General features: G+C 44.1%; 7 protein-coding genes across 7 annotated transcripts; 3 read left to right on the forward strand and 4 right to left on the reverse strand.

The window, feature by feature from the left end:
- Positions 1 to 224: 224 nt before the first annotated feature.
- On the forward strand, positions 225 to 1806 carry CYBJADRAFT_153798 (allantoin permease; the record flags this gene model as incomplete). The annotated part of the gene is made up of 1 exon (XM_020213421.1): positions 225 to 1806. The coding sequence occupies exon 1, from the start codon at positions 286 to 288 to the stop codon at positions 1804 to 1806; it is 1521 nt and encodes a 506-aa protein (XP_020069269.1). The 5' UTR covers positions 225 to 285.
- Positions 1807 to 2038: 232 nt separating this feature from the next.
- On the reverse strand, positions 2039 to 5105 carry CYBJADRAFT_194887 (SPX-domain-containing protein). The gene is made up of 2 exons (XM_020217534.1): positions 4099 to 5105; positions 2039 to 4059 (listed from the first exon to the last, which is right to left on the reverse strand). The coding sequence occupies exons 1-2, from the start codon at positions 4691 to 4693 to the stop codon at positions 2123 to 2125; spliced, it is 2532 nt and encodes an 843-aa protein (XP_020069270.1). The 5' UTR covers positions 4694 to 5105; the 3' UTR covers positions 2039 to 2122.
- A 444-nt stretch (positions 5106 to 5549) lies between these two features.
- Positions 5550 to 7212, reverse strand: UBP8 (ubiquitin-specific protease UBP8; the record flags this gene model as incomplete). The annotated part of the gene is made up of 3 exons (XM_020216588.1): positions 5550 to 6574; positions 6644 to 6745; positions 6813 to 7212. 3 exons carry the CDS (start codon positions 7210 to 7212, stop codon positions 5550 to 5552), a joined length of 1527 nt encoding a protein of 508 aa, XP_020069271.1.
- Positions 7213 to 7819: 607 nt separating this feature from the next.
- On the forward strand, positions 7820 to 9297 carry CWC24 (U2-type spliceosomal complex subunit CWC24). Its single transcript, XM_020215551.1, has one exon. It carries the CDS (start codon positions 8251 to 8253, stop codon positions 9007 to 9009), a length of 759 nt encoding a protein of 252 aa, XP_020069272.1. The 5' UTR covers positions 7820 to 8250; the 3' UTR covers positions 9010 to 9297.
- On the reverse strand, positions 9015 to 11643 carry HIR1 (Hir1p; the record flags this gene model as incomplete). Its single annotated transcript, XM_020212886.1, has 2 exons — positions 9015 to 11530; positions 11607 to 11643. 2 exons carry the CDS (start codon positions 11641 to 11643, stop codon positions 9015 to 9017), a joined length of 2553 nt encoding a protein of 850 aa, XP_020069273.1.
- Positions 11644 to 12856: 1213 nt separating this feature from the next.
- On the forward strand, positions 12857 to 14387 carry CYBJADRAFT_168897 (dual specificity protein phosphatase family protein). The gene has a single exon (XM_020215552.1). It carries the CDS (start codon positions 13146 to 13148, stop codon positions 14337 to 14339), a length of 1194 nt encoding a protein of 397 aa, XP_020069274.1. The 5' UTR covers positions 12857 to 13145; the 3' UTR covers positions 14340 to 14387.
- Positions 14388 to 14468: 81 nt separating this feature from the next.
- Positions 14469 to 17504, reverse strand: GDH2 (glutamate dehydrogenase (NAD(+)); the record flags this gene model as incomplete). The annotated part of the gene is made up of 1 exon (XM_020212887.1): positions 14469 to 17504. One exon carries the CDS (start codon positions 17502 to 17504, stop codon positions 14469 to 14471), a length of 3036 nt encoding a protein of 1011 aa, XP_020069275.1.
- Positions 17505 to 19142: the final 1638 nt, after the last annotated feature.

Here is a 19142-nt window from a genome sequence, read left to right on the forward strand (position 1 = left end):
TCGGAGAAACTGTTATTAACTTGCAGATCATTGCAGCATTGAGGCCTGCCTCAAGGACACGAGGACTTTGATAAGATCTTATCGAGCCTCTGTAGATCAAATTGAACAGTCGGTGTACCTGAAACATTTTGTAGAGCAAAATGTATAAATACAAAGGAAGATGCTGGTGACTTCATCATCATTCGAATAAGGACTAGTCATTATCAACAGATGAAGAACGAAAAGAACGATATTATTGTGACGAACAACTCGGTGGAGGACGATGACCATGAGCTGGGCCATGGTATGGATGCGGTGATTTCGACGGTGATGTCCCCCAGAGGAGAGCTGATTGAAGTGAAGCTCGGTGATGTTGATGAGGCCATGGACTACGTCCACGATCTCGAGGAACTCACGGAGTGGGATGATGCGTACGAGCGGAAACTACTCTGGAAGATTGATCTATTCATTCTGCCAATTTTAGTGGCATTAATGTCCTGTCAATTGATGGACAAGACCACCAACTCGTATGCTTCCATCATGGGGCTCAAGACTGACTTGAACATGTCTGGAACAGAATACTCGTGGGTCGGATCTTCATTCTATTTCGGGTACTTGATCTTTGAATATCCGGCAAATTATTTGATCCAAAAGTTCCCTCTTTCCAAAACTCTTTCGACAGCAGTGATTATTTGGGGAATTATACTAATGTGCCATGCTGCCTGCTCCAATAGTGCCGGCTTCATAGTATGCAGGGTCTTTCTTGGTGTTTTTGAAGGCTTTATGAACCCTTCCTACATCAAGATGACATCTCAGTGGTGGAAAACAAACGAACAGTTCATGAGAACATCTGTCTGGTTTGGATTCCAAGGTTTTGGTACCTTGCTGGGTGCCGGTATTGCCTATGGCCTTGCCAAAAACCGTACTGGTGATTACGCTTTGGCTTCTTGGAGACTCCTATACATCATAACAGGCGTCATTACTATCCTTTTGGGAATCATCTCCCTGATCCACGTACCAGATATTCCAACAAAGGCATGGTTCCTGAATAGCAAGGATAAGAAGTACGTTGTTGGCCGTGTTAAGCAAAACCAACAAGGATTTGGATCCCACAAATGGAAACCTGCGCAACTCAAAGAGGCTCTCTTCCAGGATGTAACCATCTGGTTGTTTTTCTTTTATGGTATGTCCTACGCAATTCCTAATGGTGGGTTTACCAACTTTGGATCAATCTTACTTAACCAGGACTTTGGGTTTTCAACAACACAATCTCTCTTGATGAACATGCCAGGTGGTGCAATTGACATTATCGCTCCTCCTCTCTTTGCGTTGTTCAACAACTACTTCATGAAAGGTCGCCGTCTTATCACGTGCATGCTCGTTTATTTAATATGTATTGCTGGTATGTGTCTGCTAAACTTTGCTGGTGATAAGAGAGCTCGTCTCGTTGGATATTATACCTTCTATATTGCTACAGTTGTCATTGGTGGTATCTGTTCCCTTATTTCTTCCAATGTTGCTGGTTCAACAAAGAAGAACATAGCAAATACTGTGTTCCTTATTGGCTACTGTGTTGGTAACATTGTGGGCCCACAAACTTTCAAGTCTAATCAAGCTCCTGACTATGTCGGTGCAAAGACTGCTATGCTTGTCTCCTTCTGTGCAGGCTGGTGTATTCTGTGTGCTTTGTTCTTGATCTATTCAAGACGTAACAGGATCAAAGAGGAGCAGGTCAGAGAACTTGGTGAAAAGCTGGAGCATCATGCTAACATTGAGTTTGCAGATCTCACCGATTTTGAGAACCCGTACTTCAGATATTCGTTATAATATCAATGTTATTTTACTACTATGAATATACATCTTTTTCTGATATATACTATGTTCTTCATGATTCAAACTATATGATGATTGCTGCCAACATTCTTTTTCAATCAGCGTATCGTCTTTAGTTCACAGAGATTTTTCAAAAGTTTCAAGACATGGCCCTCTCTTGTGTCAGATACATTCCTTGTGAAGCCCTTTGAAGATTGAAACTACCAACATCTTGAAGCACTGGCTCACTAGTTTGAACACCAAGATTAACTACAATTAATCTATAAATAAACCAAATTTTGTATCATTAATAATCACACATTCCTTAACATTAACCGTGTAAAGTTGCCTTCATAATACCATAGCCAACTGTTATAACAACAAAATAACAGAGGAAACTTGCAGGCACACCTCTAGTGATAAAATTAGTCACACTCAGATATCTATTACCCACCTCATCCGTCATACTGATGGCAGTGACGTTTGGGAAACCACTCGATGCAAGACCCATACCACAAGATGACAATAGAGCAGTTCCAAAGATCAAAATGGCAGTTGAGCTTTGAGCATTCGGTAAAGCTTCACCAATCTGCTGAACTAATGGAATGATGATGATAGCGGAGACTGTATGTGACACGAAGGTACCAATGACCAAGATCAGAATACCAAAGATGATCAAGATAACATGAATAGAGTAATCACTGATACGACGTTGCAAAGCAGTTGCAATGGTGGCAAGCAAGCCTGAAGATGAAACTGCTTTACCCAATGCTAAAGAACCCATTGCAAGAATGACAATGGACCATGGGAAGTTGTTGATATCAGAGGTTGCGAGTAATCCAGTTCCAAAGAAAAGTACCATAGGGAAAACTGCAATTAAACCTGCTGAACCGAATTCTGATTCTATCTGGGATTCAACACACCAAAGGATGATAGTACCAATGAAAACGAAAATGACATACCATTGCTTAATGGTTAATTTCTCTTTGATTGGCTTGTACTTCATCACCTTAGCATCGTTGATTTTAAATGTGAGGATAAGAAGAATCCAGACAAGGAACAGGGAAACGATACCTACTGGAATAGCAACACCCAACCACTGACCCCAGCCAACGTTATAATTGGCAAGGTATTCCATAGCAACGATGTTCTGTGGTGATGCAATAGGAGATGGCATACCTCCAATGTTAGAAGAGAGAGCAACACCCAGAATTAATGCCTTTGCAAACGGAGAATCAGTATCCAAAGTTCTGAGAACTCCTTGAATCAACGAATAACATAAGACTGGACTTGCAACGTTAGAGATCCACATAGATAAGAAAAGTGCCACACCCATGATTGACAACAAGATGTTTCTAGGCTTTGTCCCTGCACCCGCAAGAATCCAAGAGGCTGCAATCTTCGCAATGTTGTACTTGGACAAAGCAGCAGCTAACGTGAAACCACCGAGAAGCACCATGATAGTGGAAGACCACATTTGTGATAGGATGTACGAAGAAGCATCAGCTGCGCCATAGACATTTCCTTCGCTGTCTTTGGAGACTTTGAACATAACAATCAAAAGAGGACATAACAGAGAAGTAACAAACAGTGGGATAGCTTCAGTAGCCCATAGAAGTGCGACACAAGCTAACAAAGCCATACATCTATGCTGTGCCTCGTCATGGAAAGTCTTCACACCAAGCAATATACCCGTGATTGTAATAATGATAGCCAGCTTATAAGTTCTTGAAGTGTTGAGAAACTTTGGAATTTTGAAGTTTTCCCATTTAGTGAAGTACAGGTTCACCTTGTAAGGCAACGGCCAAGAATAGTACTCCAATTGGAATAACTCATTCTGTTGCGAGATGTCAGTCGTGGCACCTTTTAGATCATTTGTACGGGCTTCCATTCCCAACATCTCCTTCCAGACAGTGGTACGCTCCCAGACTATAAGTTCCCGAAGGTACGATCTCAGTTCAGTTTTACAACCTTCTAAATCGTCCAAACGGCCCGTCAAGGAGGCATAAACTTCGATGAGGTTGTTGAGCTTGTTGTCCAAATGAGTGAGGGTGTTCAGCTGGAAAGTGTAAGAGTCTGTGAAGAACTCGTTGCTTTCGAACAGGCGATCTCTGATGTTGTCATTCAACAGCTTGTCGAATTTCTTCGCAATCTTGCTGAATCCGATTCTGTTCAGCTCAATGAAAGACTTCAACTGGGACAGATCAACAAACAACTGTGTCGTCTGCTTCTTCAGTGTGATCTTCTTCTGTGTCTTCATATTCAAGTCTGCATCGCTGAGGAGTGCAGAGTTGTCGGAATGTGAACGGTCGTCATCGTCTTCATCCTCGTCAAATTCCATACGGGTTCTTGAAGACATGACATCACAGTAGTCGTTTTCGATATCCAAGTTGAACGACTTGGCAGCGTGGATAATCTCTTGTGCAACAGAGGACTTGTTACTGAGAACAGACTTGTTGTCATTCAGCAAATTATCACGGTCAATGAGATGGATGCTTGAAATCTCTAGAGCCTGGATCAGTTGGTCGTACTGGATGTACAGTTCATGCTCCTGTGACTTGTAGAATTGGTCAATCTTCTCCAGCTCCTCGGTCAGCTTCTCGAGAAACACATCCTCCGGGGTCAAGGTCGCCATGTCCTCGAGCTCAACAGTTGTGGTTTCGGTAGCATCCTTGCCCTTTCTCAGCCATTTCCTTGGGTGCGATGGGATATATCTTCTGGCAGCAGAGCTTGGCTCCGCCAACGAAGAGCTAGACGACTCCTTGGCCGCACTCGTTGACCCTGAACTCTCCAATTGCTTCGCCTGAAGCGAATAAATGAGCTTCTTCAGGCCCGGGTAATTGATATACTTGTCCTGCCATTCTGGCACGGAGTTATACTTCAGAGAGAGGGAGAATTTCATAATAGACGGTGCACCTCTATAAGATGTTCACTAGTGAAAAGAGAAACAGGCGACGTTAACAAGTTTTATACCTGATGTGATAAATTTTCCTCTCTCTACAGCAGCAAAGAGGCCGTTCATACGAGAGCGACTCACCCAGCATGAGGAAAAAAAGCAGAACTTGCATCCCACGGCCACAGGCTGACGCTTTTTGGTGTACGATTCATCGCAAAAGGCAAACACCACCACGCATCTCTACGCGCCAGTAAGCTGAGGACATTTTTCTTTACGAACCGGTTCGTTATCGCTAGAAATCATTTACAGTTTTAAGATCAAGACGTTCGATCAAGAGACAATGCTGCACTGTCAAACCCAAGACTCAACCGTTTGACACAATGCTTGGATAGTTTGAACCCTGTGCAGAGACATCTTGGGTAAGTCGTCACACGACAAGTTTCTTCGCCATGTCTTGTGCGATGAAAAGAAAAGGTGTGAGTGCGGGCGTCTGGACTTCTTGGCCGAGACAAAGCGGTGCTTAGAGTTTGGACATGGCCCCGTGGAGAGATGTGATTGGCTGGAAGTTATGGGCAGAGGGCCCACGTGGGCCCCCGTTGGCTTTGGGCGGTCGATTTCCCCTTTGGGCCCCACAGAATAAAGTTTTAGTAAACGTTTCTTTTTCGGGCTCTGTCCCGGTCGGAGCATGTGGTGTCTGGGTGTGTATGCATGGAACAATTGTTCCATGCATATGGTTGCCATAGCAATATATGCTCCAGCCCGCCGTGTCATGGGCGTACCGGCTGGCCTCGCAATGAGCCTTCCGCTACGATACAGTCAAGAGCATGCAAGTCTAGCGTATACATTCAAGCGTATACACAGGTTAATCCATCTTGTGAACAATGTAGAACAATAAATATGCCTTGAGCTGGGAGACCTGGTCAACGGTTAACAATGTAACGACGCTGTCATCAAACCTGAACCATTGGCCCTGGTTGTTCTTGACGACAACGATGTAGTGGCCGGTGTTCACGGAACCGATGTGGCACACCACGGCAAACAGCTCGTACGTCAGCTCAGGATCAAATCTGTTTGTTGTGGAGTATGATGATGAGAACTCGGACATGTTCATAAACATGGGGAATGAGATGAACTTCTCCAGCTTCACGCTCTGTGCGTTGTGCTCGAATCGTTTCAGCTGGATTGCAAGTGTGTTGGGGAACTTCATGATTGATAATCGCTTTGTAGCATTCGTCCGTGTGTGACACTTTGCACAGCTGTACTTTATATCGAGTTTCTCCTTTTTCGTGAAATTACGGAAACAGGTCATCAAATCGTCGCTGTTCGTTATCCCCAATGAAATGTCGATGCAAGGGTCCACAGTGCTCGTCACGTTACCACAGTCGTCGCAGGTAATAGTACTTAGCAAATCGCTTGAAAATGTCTTGTGCAAGATACACGAGCAGTTTGAGTGGTGGTAATGGTGGTTTTTACCGTTTGAAGTGTCCTGGATGGAGAGTGCTTGGTGTAGCTGTTCAACCATAAACTGCCAAAACTCGTGTGCGTCCTGTTCAGAGTACCCAGCGAGTGATTTATTTGCCCTCCAGGCAGCGTTCAACAGAGATACTGGTCCGAATCCACAGGTCTTGTTCGAGGTGTAAAACTCTGTGAAGATCTCATCCAATGCACATGTGATGCATTCGTCTTTATTCTTCGGACACTCCAAATGGCCATCCGTCATAAAGTAATCTCTGATGATCGGGTTATGAATAAACGTTTGTAATACACTACTCATAAAACAAGTCGAGCCCATGTTAACAAAGCCTCGAAGTCCAGTGGTAGATTTGTAATTGACGGATCTCGAATACTTTGCAACAAGGTTGCTATCTATCGTCTCCTCCGATACAGCTATTGGTAGATGGTTAGTGATCTAATCAAGAGAAACAAAACATCAAATGTGATGCGAAGATGACATACGTGATTTCAATGACATCTTGAGCCTCATGCTTTCCAGTTCCGGGTGGGTGGTGTAATCACCACAGCTAAAACAAAACAAGTATCCCAACTCTCCATCGATTCCTTATCCAGTGGGATTGTTGTTAGTTAAAACGCACGTTATAGGAAAGAATGTTCACTGCAAACTCACCAAAGATATGGCCATGTTGTTTCGAATGGTGGACAAAATGCTTGCGCTTCCGGCATCCAACATGAGGGCATTGAACGCACATAAAGGTCCCGCCTATACATTCAGAGCACTCTTTGCATTTCAAAGCCTTTGACCTTAATTTCATGATCCTCGCACCGTCCAGCTTACCCTTCTCGGAGCCCTTGTTCTTCAACCGAGGCATCCTAAAGGAGCTAATGTTGTTGAAATTTGACACCTTTACCGCCAGCCCATAGTTCCTCAACACGGTATCCTTTGCATTGGAGTTGAACACCTGTTTCAAATGCGCACACGGTTTAATCGACGCAAATGATACCTCGCACAACCTCGGCGGAGGTGATGATGATGATGCCAGCGGTGGCGGCGAATCTTTTGACGACATGTCCTCAGCTTGCTATAAGCCTATTCTCGTCTTGATCTCTCTCGCCAGAATGAACAGAATGAACAAGAAACCCCAATGTCTATGTCTCAGCACGGTGTTTTTCTCTACTTCTCTTTGTTCAACTATATCAGCAGCGCTCAGATGCCATGAACCAGTACTTCTCTATAGCCAAATTGATCCCAGTACGAACTTATCTCCAGCAAGTGATGGTGACAGGACGTCAAACGACAGAGCGGAACAGCACAGAGGAACAGCACAGAGGAACAACGCCAGGCCACAGGCTGGGAAAAAAACGACACACAGTGGGAAGCGAGCAAATCAGCGTTCCTCAAAAAAACCGGTGCAACTGGGCGTATTCAACTCCAATTTTACCAAACTGTGGATACGTGGTGGTTGTAGGCTGTGTCGACGTATTCTCAGCAGATCAAGTTGTTTGCTTAATGTGGAGGTGGGTGTTGCGATGGATGTTCCTCTTTTGATTTTGATGAGATTTACCGACTTTGAGAGCTGTGAAGGCGCACTTTGTACGAAAGATCAAAACGGGTAAAAAAGCGTCAGAGTTTGGGGGGATGGGGTTTTCTTTTTTTTGGCTTTTGGTTTTGGTTCTGTGTGTTTTTGCGCGGGTTTTTGTGCCTTTCTGGTATGCGCACCTGCTGGTTGCGCAAATATTTTTAGCGCGATTTCCTGTTTGAGGTTCGTGGCGTGGGTTTACGCTGTGCTTGGTGGTGATTTTTGCTTCAATTAGTTCGTTTTGGAGTGATGAAAGGTGGTGCTCTTGGTCTCTGTTTGATATATTCCGGAAAGACCATGTTATAGACATCAAAGAAGTGCTCTGTTGGCGCAGAGTGGTATAGTCTTGTCTCCTGGATGATCCAACGGTGTGTCCTGACTGGCGAAAAGCCGACCCAATTCGGAAATCATATTTGTTAATTGCACGACACAGAGCAGAGAAGCAAAACACAAGCGATGAACAAAAGGAACTCAGCGTATACAAACAACAACGCAAACCTCATCGTATTCCATCAGGATAGCTAATAAATGTTCAAGAAGAGGGGTCTCAAGGGCAACACCCGCTCTAAAGCTGTAAAACATGACTCTGACTCAAGCGAAGAGGAAAATGACCTTGTAGTGAGGAAGAAGACTAAAGTTGAAGATAGCCATGATGATGATCAGCTGAAGGTCTCCAAAGCCTCTGATACACAGGCCCCAACGCTTACGAGGAACGAAATGGCTACAAAAGTTGACTTACTCAACCAGGAAATCATAGACAGAGAGAGGTCTGAAAAAGAGCAACCCCGTCAAGAGCAGGATCACGCTGCGGACGATGGCACATACAAAGGGCAAAACGCCTACGCTAGCTTCCTTCCAGCTAAATCCAGCAAGATGGACAAGATCGGTCCAAAGAAGGCTTCTTCAAATATAAGGTCTACAACGGTTTTCGATTTCGCTAGAGATGAGTGTAAAGATTTCAAGGAAACAGGGTTCTGCGGTTATGGAGATAGCTGTAAATTTGTCCATGCCAGAGACGATTTCAAGGCTGGGTGGAAATTGAACAAGGATTGGGAACTACTCACTCCGAAACAGGCAAAAATATTGGATACTGTGCCGTTCAAGTGCCCAATATGTAAACAGTCATACAAATCACCCATAAAGACCAAATGTGGACACTATTTCTGTGAAGCATGTTTCTTAGCCCGTTGTAAAAAGACCACAAGCTGTTTAGTATGTGGGGAAAACACAGAGAAAGTGGCAATGCCAGCAAAGGACCTCAAGACTGTAATAGACACTGCAAATTGACGGTTTCAATTATTGCCTCTCACTTGTGAATATAACGTTAGATCACTCTTAATCAGCTCTGTAATATCCTTTGTAATCGCATTCAATCTCTGGGGATCATGCTTGAAATACCGTTTCATTATCGTTTCATAACTCTCCAAAAAGGTGAGCTTGTTGATATACCTTTCCTCCCCGCTTGTTATGGGTTCCCTTGGGGGCGTTAACCTATCTACCCAAACGGCGTCATAAGTGTTATAACTGTTGTAATACTGTTCAAGAATTCTTGTCCATGTCTTGAGGTCAGAGTCGTAGAGATAAACATCATTATTGTTCAGGAAAACAACAACTCGGTTATCAAGCAATTCAATATCCAATAGTTTCTTGTTTTGCTCGCATTTTTTCCCAACAACTGCCTCATCATAGTTCAAAATCGGTGCCAACGACACTTTCTTATGAAGTCTTCTACCTCTAATGATGTCGAAACAATGAACCATATAGTCATCAGTCACTATCATTATAACGTTCTCCTTCGAAGTTATATGAGAAATGCTTGCTCCAAGTTCAATTCTAGGCTGTAAGATCCTCCCACTCGGTGTAAACGTAATCAATGCCCCATTATCCGTGGCCAATGCCCAATATTTATCATATTGACCAGTGATGGCCAACACACGATCTGAAACATAGTGTTCAAATATGAGCTCTCCATCTTGATGAACAATTATAATACTTGGATCATCAGCGTTGTGTTCATCTTGGTTTAGAATCTCCATTGTAGAACGTTTGCGTTCATCGTTCATGTCATAGAGACATTTAACCATGATATTGCAATCATCCGGTGGTGTGCGTAATTTGAAGAGTCCGTTTTGCTTTGTCGTTAAACGACGACGTTTCGTGATCAGTTCTTCTGGTGTTTCAGCTTCTTCATACGCAATCTCATCACCTTCATCTTCCTCCTCCTCCTCGTTCATTGAGGTCTTCTTGATATAATATGGATTCACAGCAGTTTGTACACCAAACTTCGGTAAGTTATAACTTGGCATTGAAAGCTTTCTCGTTACCTTCTCGTCCTTTAAATAAGTCTTTTTGGGGGTGACCAAAGTACCAGATTGGAATTTGGAGTCATGGTTGATAGAATGCGACGATGTCGAAATGAGTGTCGGTGCAACTCTCTTCTTACCGTTCGTAACCACAACTTTGTGCAGTTTCGTCTTATCCTGCAACTGTCTCTTAGTAACTTGTTTAGTTGAAGCTCTGTCCTCGGAATTGTGTTGTAACTTTGTGTAGTTTTGTTCCTGTTTCTTTGGTGTTGGTGATGAAGTGTTCTCCAGTCTTAGGAGTCGATCCATGTGCTTCTCGCTTAAAGTCTTACTAAATTCCTCTGACTTGTCTTCCAGTATTAACTGTTCTGTACTTTCAGGGAAAACCATGCTGTCCTTGTCCACACCATACTTGTTGAGTAACTCGTTATTCTTCTCTGAAGAGACAACAGTACCAAGCTCACCTTCTTCGAACCTTATTGCTGAGATGGTTCCATCAAGCGCACTGGCATAGAGGGTAAGTCCATCTGGACTCCAACAAAGATCAGTTATGGTTTTCATTGCAAACTCTTCGAAAACTGCAATGGCTCTTGAATAAGCATTGTCCCAAATGACCAGATTCTTGTCCTGTCCAGCGGTTGCCAATATAGATGTCACTTTTTTGAGCTTACCATCATTAGGATCAGGTACCTCGTACAAGACAGGAGAGAAGCTTGCCACTTCACAGGGAGAATCGTGACCTATTAGAGAGATATCCGAATCCCAACTTCCTCTCGTGATGATAGCAACAGAGGTAACTGGTCCATTTGTTGCATTGGGTGCAGCTATGAACTGCCCATCTGGAGACCACGAGATTCTTCTGTAGTATGTTGTAAGTGGCGATTTTTTAAAAGGTTTCAACACTGTTCTTTCAATGGAGAAGGATATCTCAGAACCCTTGTGGTATCTGAATATTCTAACAGAACGATCGTCTGAACTGGTGGCAAAGTACTTGTTTGCAGGGTCAAACACCACGCCCTTCACATGAGATTGATGGACGTCAAATCTTTTAATCTTCTCAAAGGTGCTGCCGCTCCAAATGATGATCGATCTATCCAACCCCACGGATACCAATATACTCGAGTCCGGTGCCCATGCAATGTCCTCAATGTCGTTATCGTGAGCCACCGCTCTTTTCGTGACTGTCCAGTGTTCAAGGTTCTGCTCTCCGAAAGCTGGTCTGTTCTCCTCATCTCTTTCCCATATCAACAGCACTTTATCGTCCGATCCAGTCGCTAAGAATCTGCCATCCGGTGAAAACCTCACCACCGTCACTGCACCTGTGTGACGGGCCATGCTACACAGCGGTCGGCAGATAGCATCATCACGTTTGGCCGTGGGGTCTCTGAATTTGAGAATATCCTTGGTGGACCATATACGGACGTTACCGTCCAGTCCTCCAGACGCTAAGCGCGAGCCATCTGGGCTTATAGAAACAGAGTACACCTCATGTTTATGAGATTCCTCTGGTGAGCCCTGACGTTAGTACACACACACAAATACGCATATAAGTATCAGCTGAGGACATGTCCGCCTACATACCACTGTGATTGAGCCAAGGAAGCTTGAGGATATACATTGCACTGTGCTTGCCTTGTGACAGTCTCTAAACCGAGCCTAGTGGAAGTAGTTAGAGGGCCTCGGTTTGTTTTGATTTCCAAATCGCCGGTAGGCGCCACATATACACATTTTCAGGATATTCCGAATTGCTGAGTGGCTTCTCCGCTGACTGAATATGTCACTTTAGCTTGGTGTAAAGCATCACCAACGCTTCGTTTGAGTGCGGAATTATGAAGAGTATCAGAGTCAGCAGTGGACCGGATGCGTTTCAGCACATTCCAATGGGTCTCTGTGAGCCACCTACAAAGTGCTGTCCGTGGCATCTGTGTATCAGCGTGTGAATATCGTTCGCTCTCTACCAAAGTCGCAAGTGCTTTGACAGGATTCGCTAGACGGCATGTAAACCCCAACATCAATGTTTCAGATTTGAGATTGATCGGCGCACTGGTTGATGGAGAGCAACTTTTTACGGGTTACGGTAGGTCTAGCGTCGGCGTAATGCTTCATCCAGTTCTATAAGGATCTGCTTTACACGCTATGGACGAGACGTTACGCTTCGTAGAATCGAATTAATGTGGACAAGAACCAGTGGGTTCTCGGCAGTTCAGCAGAGGCGGATTATACACACACTCGAGCGCACCGCACGCAATTTCACCGCTCGCAACTTCACCACACAGGCTCACGACGCCTATAGCTGACCCGTTTCAGCCCCGTAACAGCAGTAAGCTGATCCGTCTCTGTGGCTGCACTGTAAAGTGATGTCCCTACAAAATACCCACCATCTAATCTCACCGTCTGATGTGTTCAGACAGCGATGCAAGCGTAGGAAATAACCGGCAAAAGCGTCTCTCCACTGGTTCAAACTGCATGGAGGTTACACGCCGCTTTGCTTACGTGTTTGGTCTTCCAGGAATGTTCAAAGCCTTCACGTAACGTATGGGAATATACGAAGGACGCTGTGGCCTGAAAGCAAGCGAGAGCCGAAAACACAGCTAAAACCCTGCGGCTAACTGCCAGAAAAAATGTGTGTAATTCTGGCGTTTTGTCTTAGTCGTATGTGTCCTGTATGTATGTGTGTGTTTTTTTTGGCATTCGTCCCTATTTTTAGCCCTGGGTAACCTGCAGTTTTTGTAAACCTGTTGCCCTGGCAGTTTAGAAGAAGCAAAGCCAAAATCTGAAACAAAAATTGTGTAGTTCTGTCTCTCTTTTTATTTTTTGTCAATTGATCAATTAACGTATAAACAGAGCCTCTTCACAGACAACCAGAGTTTGCCCCTTTCGAAGCGTGTTGTTATAAGTGGCGTTCATAAGTGTTCTTGCTGTCATTCTCAAGGTCCCTCGTTGTGTGTGTTTTTGTTGTTCTGAGTTGGGCACCGTATTTCCCCGATTAGGTGGTTTTTTTGTCTGTCTCTGCTTTTGTCTCTGTCTTCTCCAGTACATTTGAACCTACCAGGTTTGTGAGTTTGTCCTGCCGTATTCGGAAGAGACGTGGTGGACATTTTTCAACCACAAGATAAGACAATGAACACTCAACAGCCTTCGAGCCCATTTGCTGCTCTATCACAGATGAGTCCACAGAGCAGGACCCGAAACACGAAGAATCTGTCTCTACAGCTGAGTAATAATGACCGAGCACAGGATGGTGACGATACAAGGGCATTGCCATGCTCGTCACCTTTCCAAACCCCACAGTTATACAGACACAGATCGTCGGTGTCGAGGGCGTCCTCAGACTGCTCGAAGCCGTCGTTGACAAGAAGACTGACTCTCACAATACCGACAACTGATTCCAGTAACCAACCCAATGGCAATAACACGCTCGCCAACACCAACACCAACAGCAGCAGTACGAGCAGCAGTGCCAACTCTATGAGATCAGGGGAGATTAAGAGTATTCCGAGCTTCACGAGCTCATCGCCGATAACGTCGTCCCCAATTATCCCACAGACCCCTGACTTCACCGCTACGTTTCTGAACTCGAAGGAATCGTCATCACAGTCATCATCCTCAACGTTGAACACAGTATCATGTAATGCCGAGAACGGTGCCTCGCTCAGGACGCGCACGCTGATTCATAATGTCTCGACGATGGATGTCTCCAATGACGGCGATACGCACAAGATGAATGCCTACCCAGATGGTCCAGTGTGCGTGCTTGCACCTCATTTGTTCCTATACTCTGAGCCGACACTTCAGCAGGTGTCTGGGTTTGATGTTGTGATCAACGTTGCTAGAGAATTGACCCCACCAATGTTACAGCAACATGTGTCCTCCAGTGACATGTCCTTAAAGCATTTCACCCACGATTCTACAAACTACTACTACGTTCCATGGACTCACACTTCAAAACTATGTCCTGATTTGCCCTACCTAACACAGCTCGTCATTGATTCCATCAACGCAAACAAGAAGATACTCATCCACTGTCAATGTGGAGTGAGTCGATCGGCATCGTTAATCGTTGCATGTTTTATGAAGTTATACAATGTCTCTTTGAACGATGCTTACTCGATGCTAAAAGAAAGGGCACCTGATATCTCTCCAAACATGTCACTAATCTTTCAACTAATGGAATGGGGTGACTTAATAGGAGTCAACAAAAAGACCCCAACTGACAACATATACACCCCTGGCTTGGAGATATCAATGAATCCACTGAGCGTTGAAGGCTCAAATCTGATGTGTGGATCCAGTGTGGATGTGAAAAAGTATTAAATTCTACATACAGGTGAATAATGAATGCAATAATGACAACATGGTAATTTTATGATAGATGTATATTACAATCAAGTTTCGTATGAGTTTTATACGTAGAAAAGCAAATATGTATTTTGATTACGGAGATTACTTGCTCAATCTCTTCAAGAACTCCAACAATTCAATAACGTTCTGTGTATCATGGCCTTCATAGACATACTGGGTTGCAATTTTTGTAGCAAACAATGATCTAGAGTAAGCCTCTGGCAATCTGGCCAAAACCTCATCAACAGAGCCAGCCTCTTCCAAGAGAAGCTGTGGGATACCATGTTCAAAGATCTTCTTACGCAATGTCAAGTCATTCCACAGATCGTCACTCTTTGAAATCAAATCACACAAATGGTTGATATCATTAGACAACAAATCCGAAGATTCTGATAAGGTCTTACCAGTGACATCTCTGTAGTGCAAAAGTGCAGCAGCCTCCTTATCAGCGTTGGCAACAATGAGCTCTTGGACTTGTTTCACATAAGCCTTGTAGAAATCCGTACCAGCTTTGAAGTCCTTGATGAATTGAGAGTCTGTGAGGACAAGAGAAGCCATAACTTCCGCAGATGATGATGTAACACCACCCTTGTTGGTCGATGCGTCCTTGAATACAACAGCACCGGCTTTCTCCAACTCTATCTTTGCTTGTTGAGTGATGAACAAGTTTGCACCTTCAACAATGTACTTGATAATACTATGACCATTAGAATCTAACAAATGATCAACAGTGTCAATGTCAATTGCTGCTGGACGGCCACCACAAGGCACAAACAAATCAATTGGGCCAATGTACTTAGCGATGTTCAAGTGGAACAAGTTTCTGAAGTACACACCATTTGTTATAACTTCACCGCTTGGCAACGTCACATCTTTATCATCCACAGTAACAACAAATCCTTCTGGTGATAGCAATGAGCTGTTGTATTCATTGATCATGGCTCTCTTTTTAGCCAAACGGATCAATTCATCCTTGTTCAAACCCTTTGGATCACAGAGGACACCAGATCCATCAACAATACCAACATATGATTCGTTTGGTGTGGAAAGTAAGATCTCGTTGGATCCCAAATCACCATCTGGACCACCCGTTTGGAACTTTGTGATGGTTGTATCTTGTAGGTGCAATCTTTCATAAATCTTTGCAACATAAGCTCTTACAGACAAAGATGTCATACCATATTCATCGTGAGGAATACCACCAAGAGATGGAGACTTACCAGTCAGGAACGACTTCCACCATGGAGCACCCCTTTTCTTAGCATGCAAAGTTGCCCAATCGGTGTAACCAGCAGTACCTTCATCTGGACCCAAGAACAAAATTTCAGGCTTGTTGTAGAGATCAACAATAGGGTCCTTGATACCCGGGGTATCATCCTTGATCAGCAAATCAATCAACGCATCAATGTATTTTTCAAATCCAGTCTTTGGATTCTCTTGAGCATCCAAGTCTAACAAGATAACACCCTTAGAACCACCTTCCGGAATATCTTTGTTCTTTCTCTGTTGAGTGGAAGCCAAGTTGTAGTTCTCGTCAAACAAGTTTCTAACGTTGGTTTCATACGCATCCTTAGATCTGGATCTAACAATACGGATACCACCTCTTGCGATGTCTCTAAATCTGATATGGAAGCCTCTAAACTCGGCACCAACCAAGAAGAAAAGACCAAACGGAGTATCTGGGTACTCGAGTTTTGACAAGAATGACGGATCCAGTCTGAAAGATATAGCAACCTTTGTGGAGACAAAGAAGTTTGTCTTGAGTACAGATTTGTTAAACATGAACAACGCTCTCAATACGAGGGCGTCATTTTCGTTAAAGACATTTGCCAGTAGCAATTTCTCAAACTCTTCCTCTGATCTGATTGGGGATATCTTTGAGAGTCTTTGATAGGATAGAGTCTTCTCCAAGTTGGATCTAATGTAGTGAACATCAGCGAACGAACGGAATAACTGAGATATGATTGACTTGTAGCGGTTAAAGACATCAAAGATAAATGACTGTGTAAACGTTTCAGATCTCAATCTCTTCTTCAATGATGAAAGAACCTCTGCAACCTGATGGGATTCATTAGGGCTGAGTAATTTCAACAAAGACTGATATTCCGCACCTAATCTGTTCAAGAAATGTGTGACAAAGATTCCACCACAGTGTGCGTAGACGGATTCTTGAATTGAGAGCTCATTGTTGGCGAATGCCTCAAAGAAGAACCCATGTGGAATACAGTAGAGCAACGAAGCCTCCTTGATCAATTGATAGATTGAGGAAGGGTCGGCATTCAGGCTCTGTTTCAAGTAGACGGAGATGACAGTGACTCCGTTGGAGAAGTTTTCAACATATTTTCTCGACAAGTCCAACTTGTAGTAGTTGATCAAAGCGGACAATGCGGAAAAGTACTTTTTCGTTGTGTGTTGCTTGTACCCGATTATGATGCGGTGTTCATCCGAGTTCTCCACGGGGAAATGTTTGATGATTGGACCCGCGGTCTGTTTCAACACCTCTTCAATGATACCGTTGTAAAGCTTCTTGGTGTTTGGGGAAATGATCTTCGAGAACGTAACGTCGTAGATCGATCCCTTCTCAAATTTGTTCTTGTAGACGAAATGAGCGCGGACTGTCTTGGTGGAACTTTCCGAGTTGAACTGCTCATTGTTCAAAATCAATGGCGCGTTGAACGACTCAACACGGTAAGTCCCGTCTGCCAGCTGGTCCAAGTAGTTGTCATCGATGCGCTCTTCGTAGTTTGTGAGCTTGAACTCGTTTGTGCCCGGGACAGACGTATCGAAGTAAACCGCGTGGTCCTTAGACTCACGCTTATGGTGGATAAAAGGCGAATCGAGGTCGCTTCTGGCAAACGCATCCAACTTCGCTGAGTACAGCGCATGGATGTGCGACACGATTCCCTCCACAGTTTCTCTCTCGAAGTAAACGTCATCAATTCCCAAGCTCTCATAGAACCAGCGAGCTTCAGACTCGATCAGGTTCTCTGGGATGAATCCGTACTTATCAATGAGATCAAGCACTTTTTCAAACTGGGCCTCCTTGCCAATAAAGGGCAAGTTTTGGTAGCCAGACTTCACCGATGAGATCGATAAGGCGGCAATCTCTGGCGTCTGTGTTGAAAGTTCGTCAACCATTGTTTTCTCTTGTTTATGTGCAATTGTTTTGTGTGGTGTTTAGAAGCAACCGCCCAGTGGGACTAAATTGAACTTTTGAAGAACACATGTGGCGGTTTATATACAAATTTCCCATCGTCATTGAAAGCACCAGTGTTGTAAAGTTTGGGGTCACTTGGAATTCTTCGATTTTGTTCTCAGACATGTCAAACAGCGCTTTTCCAAAAGACCGCAAAACCCTCAAACTGGACAAATCTGGGCACAATGGGACAAACGGGACAAATGGGACAAATTTAAAATTGGGCCACTTTGAGCGGTGCGGTTAGCTATGGCCATGTGAACGGGTGTGGGTGCGCGCGCGCAGAACCAGGGACCCATAGTTAAGAGGGTGCGGGAAAAAAATAACTGTGTGGTTCTATTGTCGCACACTAAATTGCTGCACCTTCTTTGTCACATAGGTCACCGGTTTTGTGCAATGGCTTTGTGTGTATGTGAATGACTTCAATGGTCATTTCCTCTATAAAGGGGCACTTGTATGGCTATGTCCTTGGGCTCATGTACGTGATGAAGGCGCGATGATTCCACACCTCACGGGGTCGGAAATGACAACATGTATTGATTTCGACTTATAATGAGTAGCGTCGCTTGTTGGTTCCTCTTGAGTACTTTAACGAGTCAAGGAGTCATTTGTCCTAAACCTTTTTTGGTTGTTGTTGTTGTTGTTTCTTTTTACCTGCATCAAAAATGTCCAAAACGCCTACGGCTTGGGTGGTGAACTTTTATCAAATGCGGCAATATAGCGCCGCAACTATTGGCAATTTCTCCCAATTGGAGAACTGTTGTCTTTTGGGAAAGAGGCATAATGTGTGAAATGAGGAGCAAAGAGGAGTTGGACGCATGCCTCTATGGAAAGCAATGACTTATATCTGCACCAAAAGTCATCATCTTTAGCTACGTTAGGCTTTCATGTCTGTGGTTTCTTCACAAATGCCGTATAATGCTGTAGACTGTAACTGTTCCCTCCCCCTCAGCTTGGTGCAAATTCGAAATCTGGGGTAATTAGAGTTATACCAATTATCAACGAAGAAGAGTTTCCTGAAACTCAGTTTTTGCCTTTCCAGAGTTCAGGCGATCGAGTCTGTTTAATCCACCAAGTATGAGTCAGACTGCCGCAGGAAGCTTTGGGACAATCACTATCGTCGTTCGTTGTTTGATAACGCGCTGGGGTTGTACGCCCGCGCGGTCTTTGTCCCAATTGTCTGATATTTGTCCGCTAGATGTGTCCAGGCTTCAAAGGGCACCTTGGCCCAAAAAAAAAAGGAAAACAAGAGCGAGCGAGAGATAATTGACAGGTACACACGATACAACGTCGTATGTGCCTTGAGTTTTTCCAAATCAGTAATAATAGTCGAAGCCTCCCTGGTTAGAGTTCACGGCGCTATTCCTGAAAATTGCTAACTGTTTACCGAAAATTGGATTATCAACCACAATAGGCACCCGTAGATGGTGGCATCGCAGCTTTACCCACACAATTGTGGTTGATGATTCGGTTATTCCAGGACAATTGAAACGAGGAATGAGGTGAAAAAAACGATAAATGTTCTAATATCTCTAATCTCCATAAGTACGGCATCCACTATCGCTAAGGCTTGTGATAGG

This window comes from Cyberlindnera jadinii (assembly GCF_001661405.1).
Source record: "Cyberlindnera jadinii NRRL Y-1542 unplaced genomic scaffold CYBJAscaffold_12, whole genome shotgun sequence".
NCBI classification, from domain to species: Eukaryota; Fungi; Ascomycota; class Saccharomycetes; order Phaffomycetales; family Wickerhamomycetaceae; genus Williopsis; species Williopsis jadinii.

Excerpts from the sequence above, each read along its gene's own strand:
- CYBJADRAFT_194887 (XM_020217534.1), bottom strand. The coding sequence starts at position 4,693 with ATGAAATTCTCCCTCTCTCTGAAGTATAACTCCGTGCCAGAATGGCAG. Across the intron at positions 4,060-4,098 it reads GGATGAAGACGATGACGACC|ACTTGAATATGAAGACACAG; the intron begins GTTCACATTCCG and ends TCAGCGATGCAG.
- CWC24 (XM_020215551.1), top strand. The coding sequence starts at position 8,251 with ATGTTCAAGAAGAGGGGTCTCAAGGGCAACACCCGCTCTAAAGCTGTA.
- CYBJADRAFT_168897 (XM_020215552.1), top strand. The coding sequence starts at position 13,146 with ATGAACACTCAACAGCCTTCGAGCCCATTTGCTGCTCTATCACAGATG.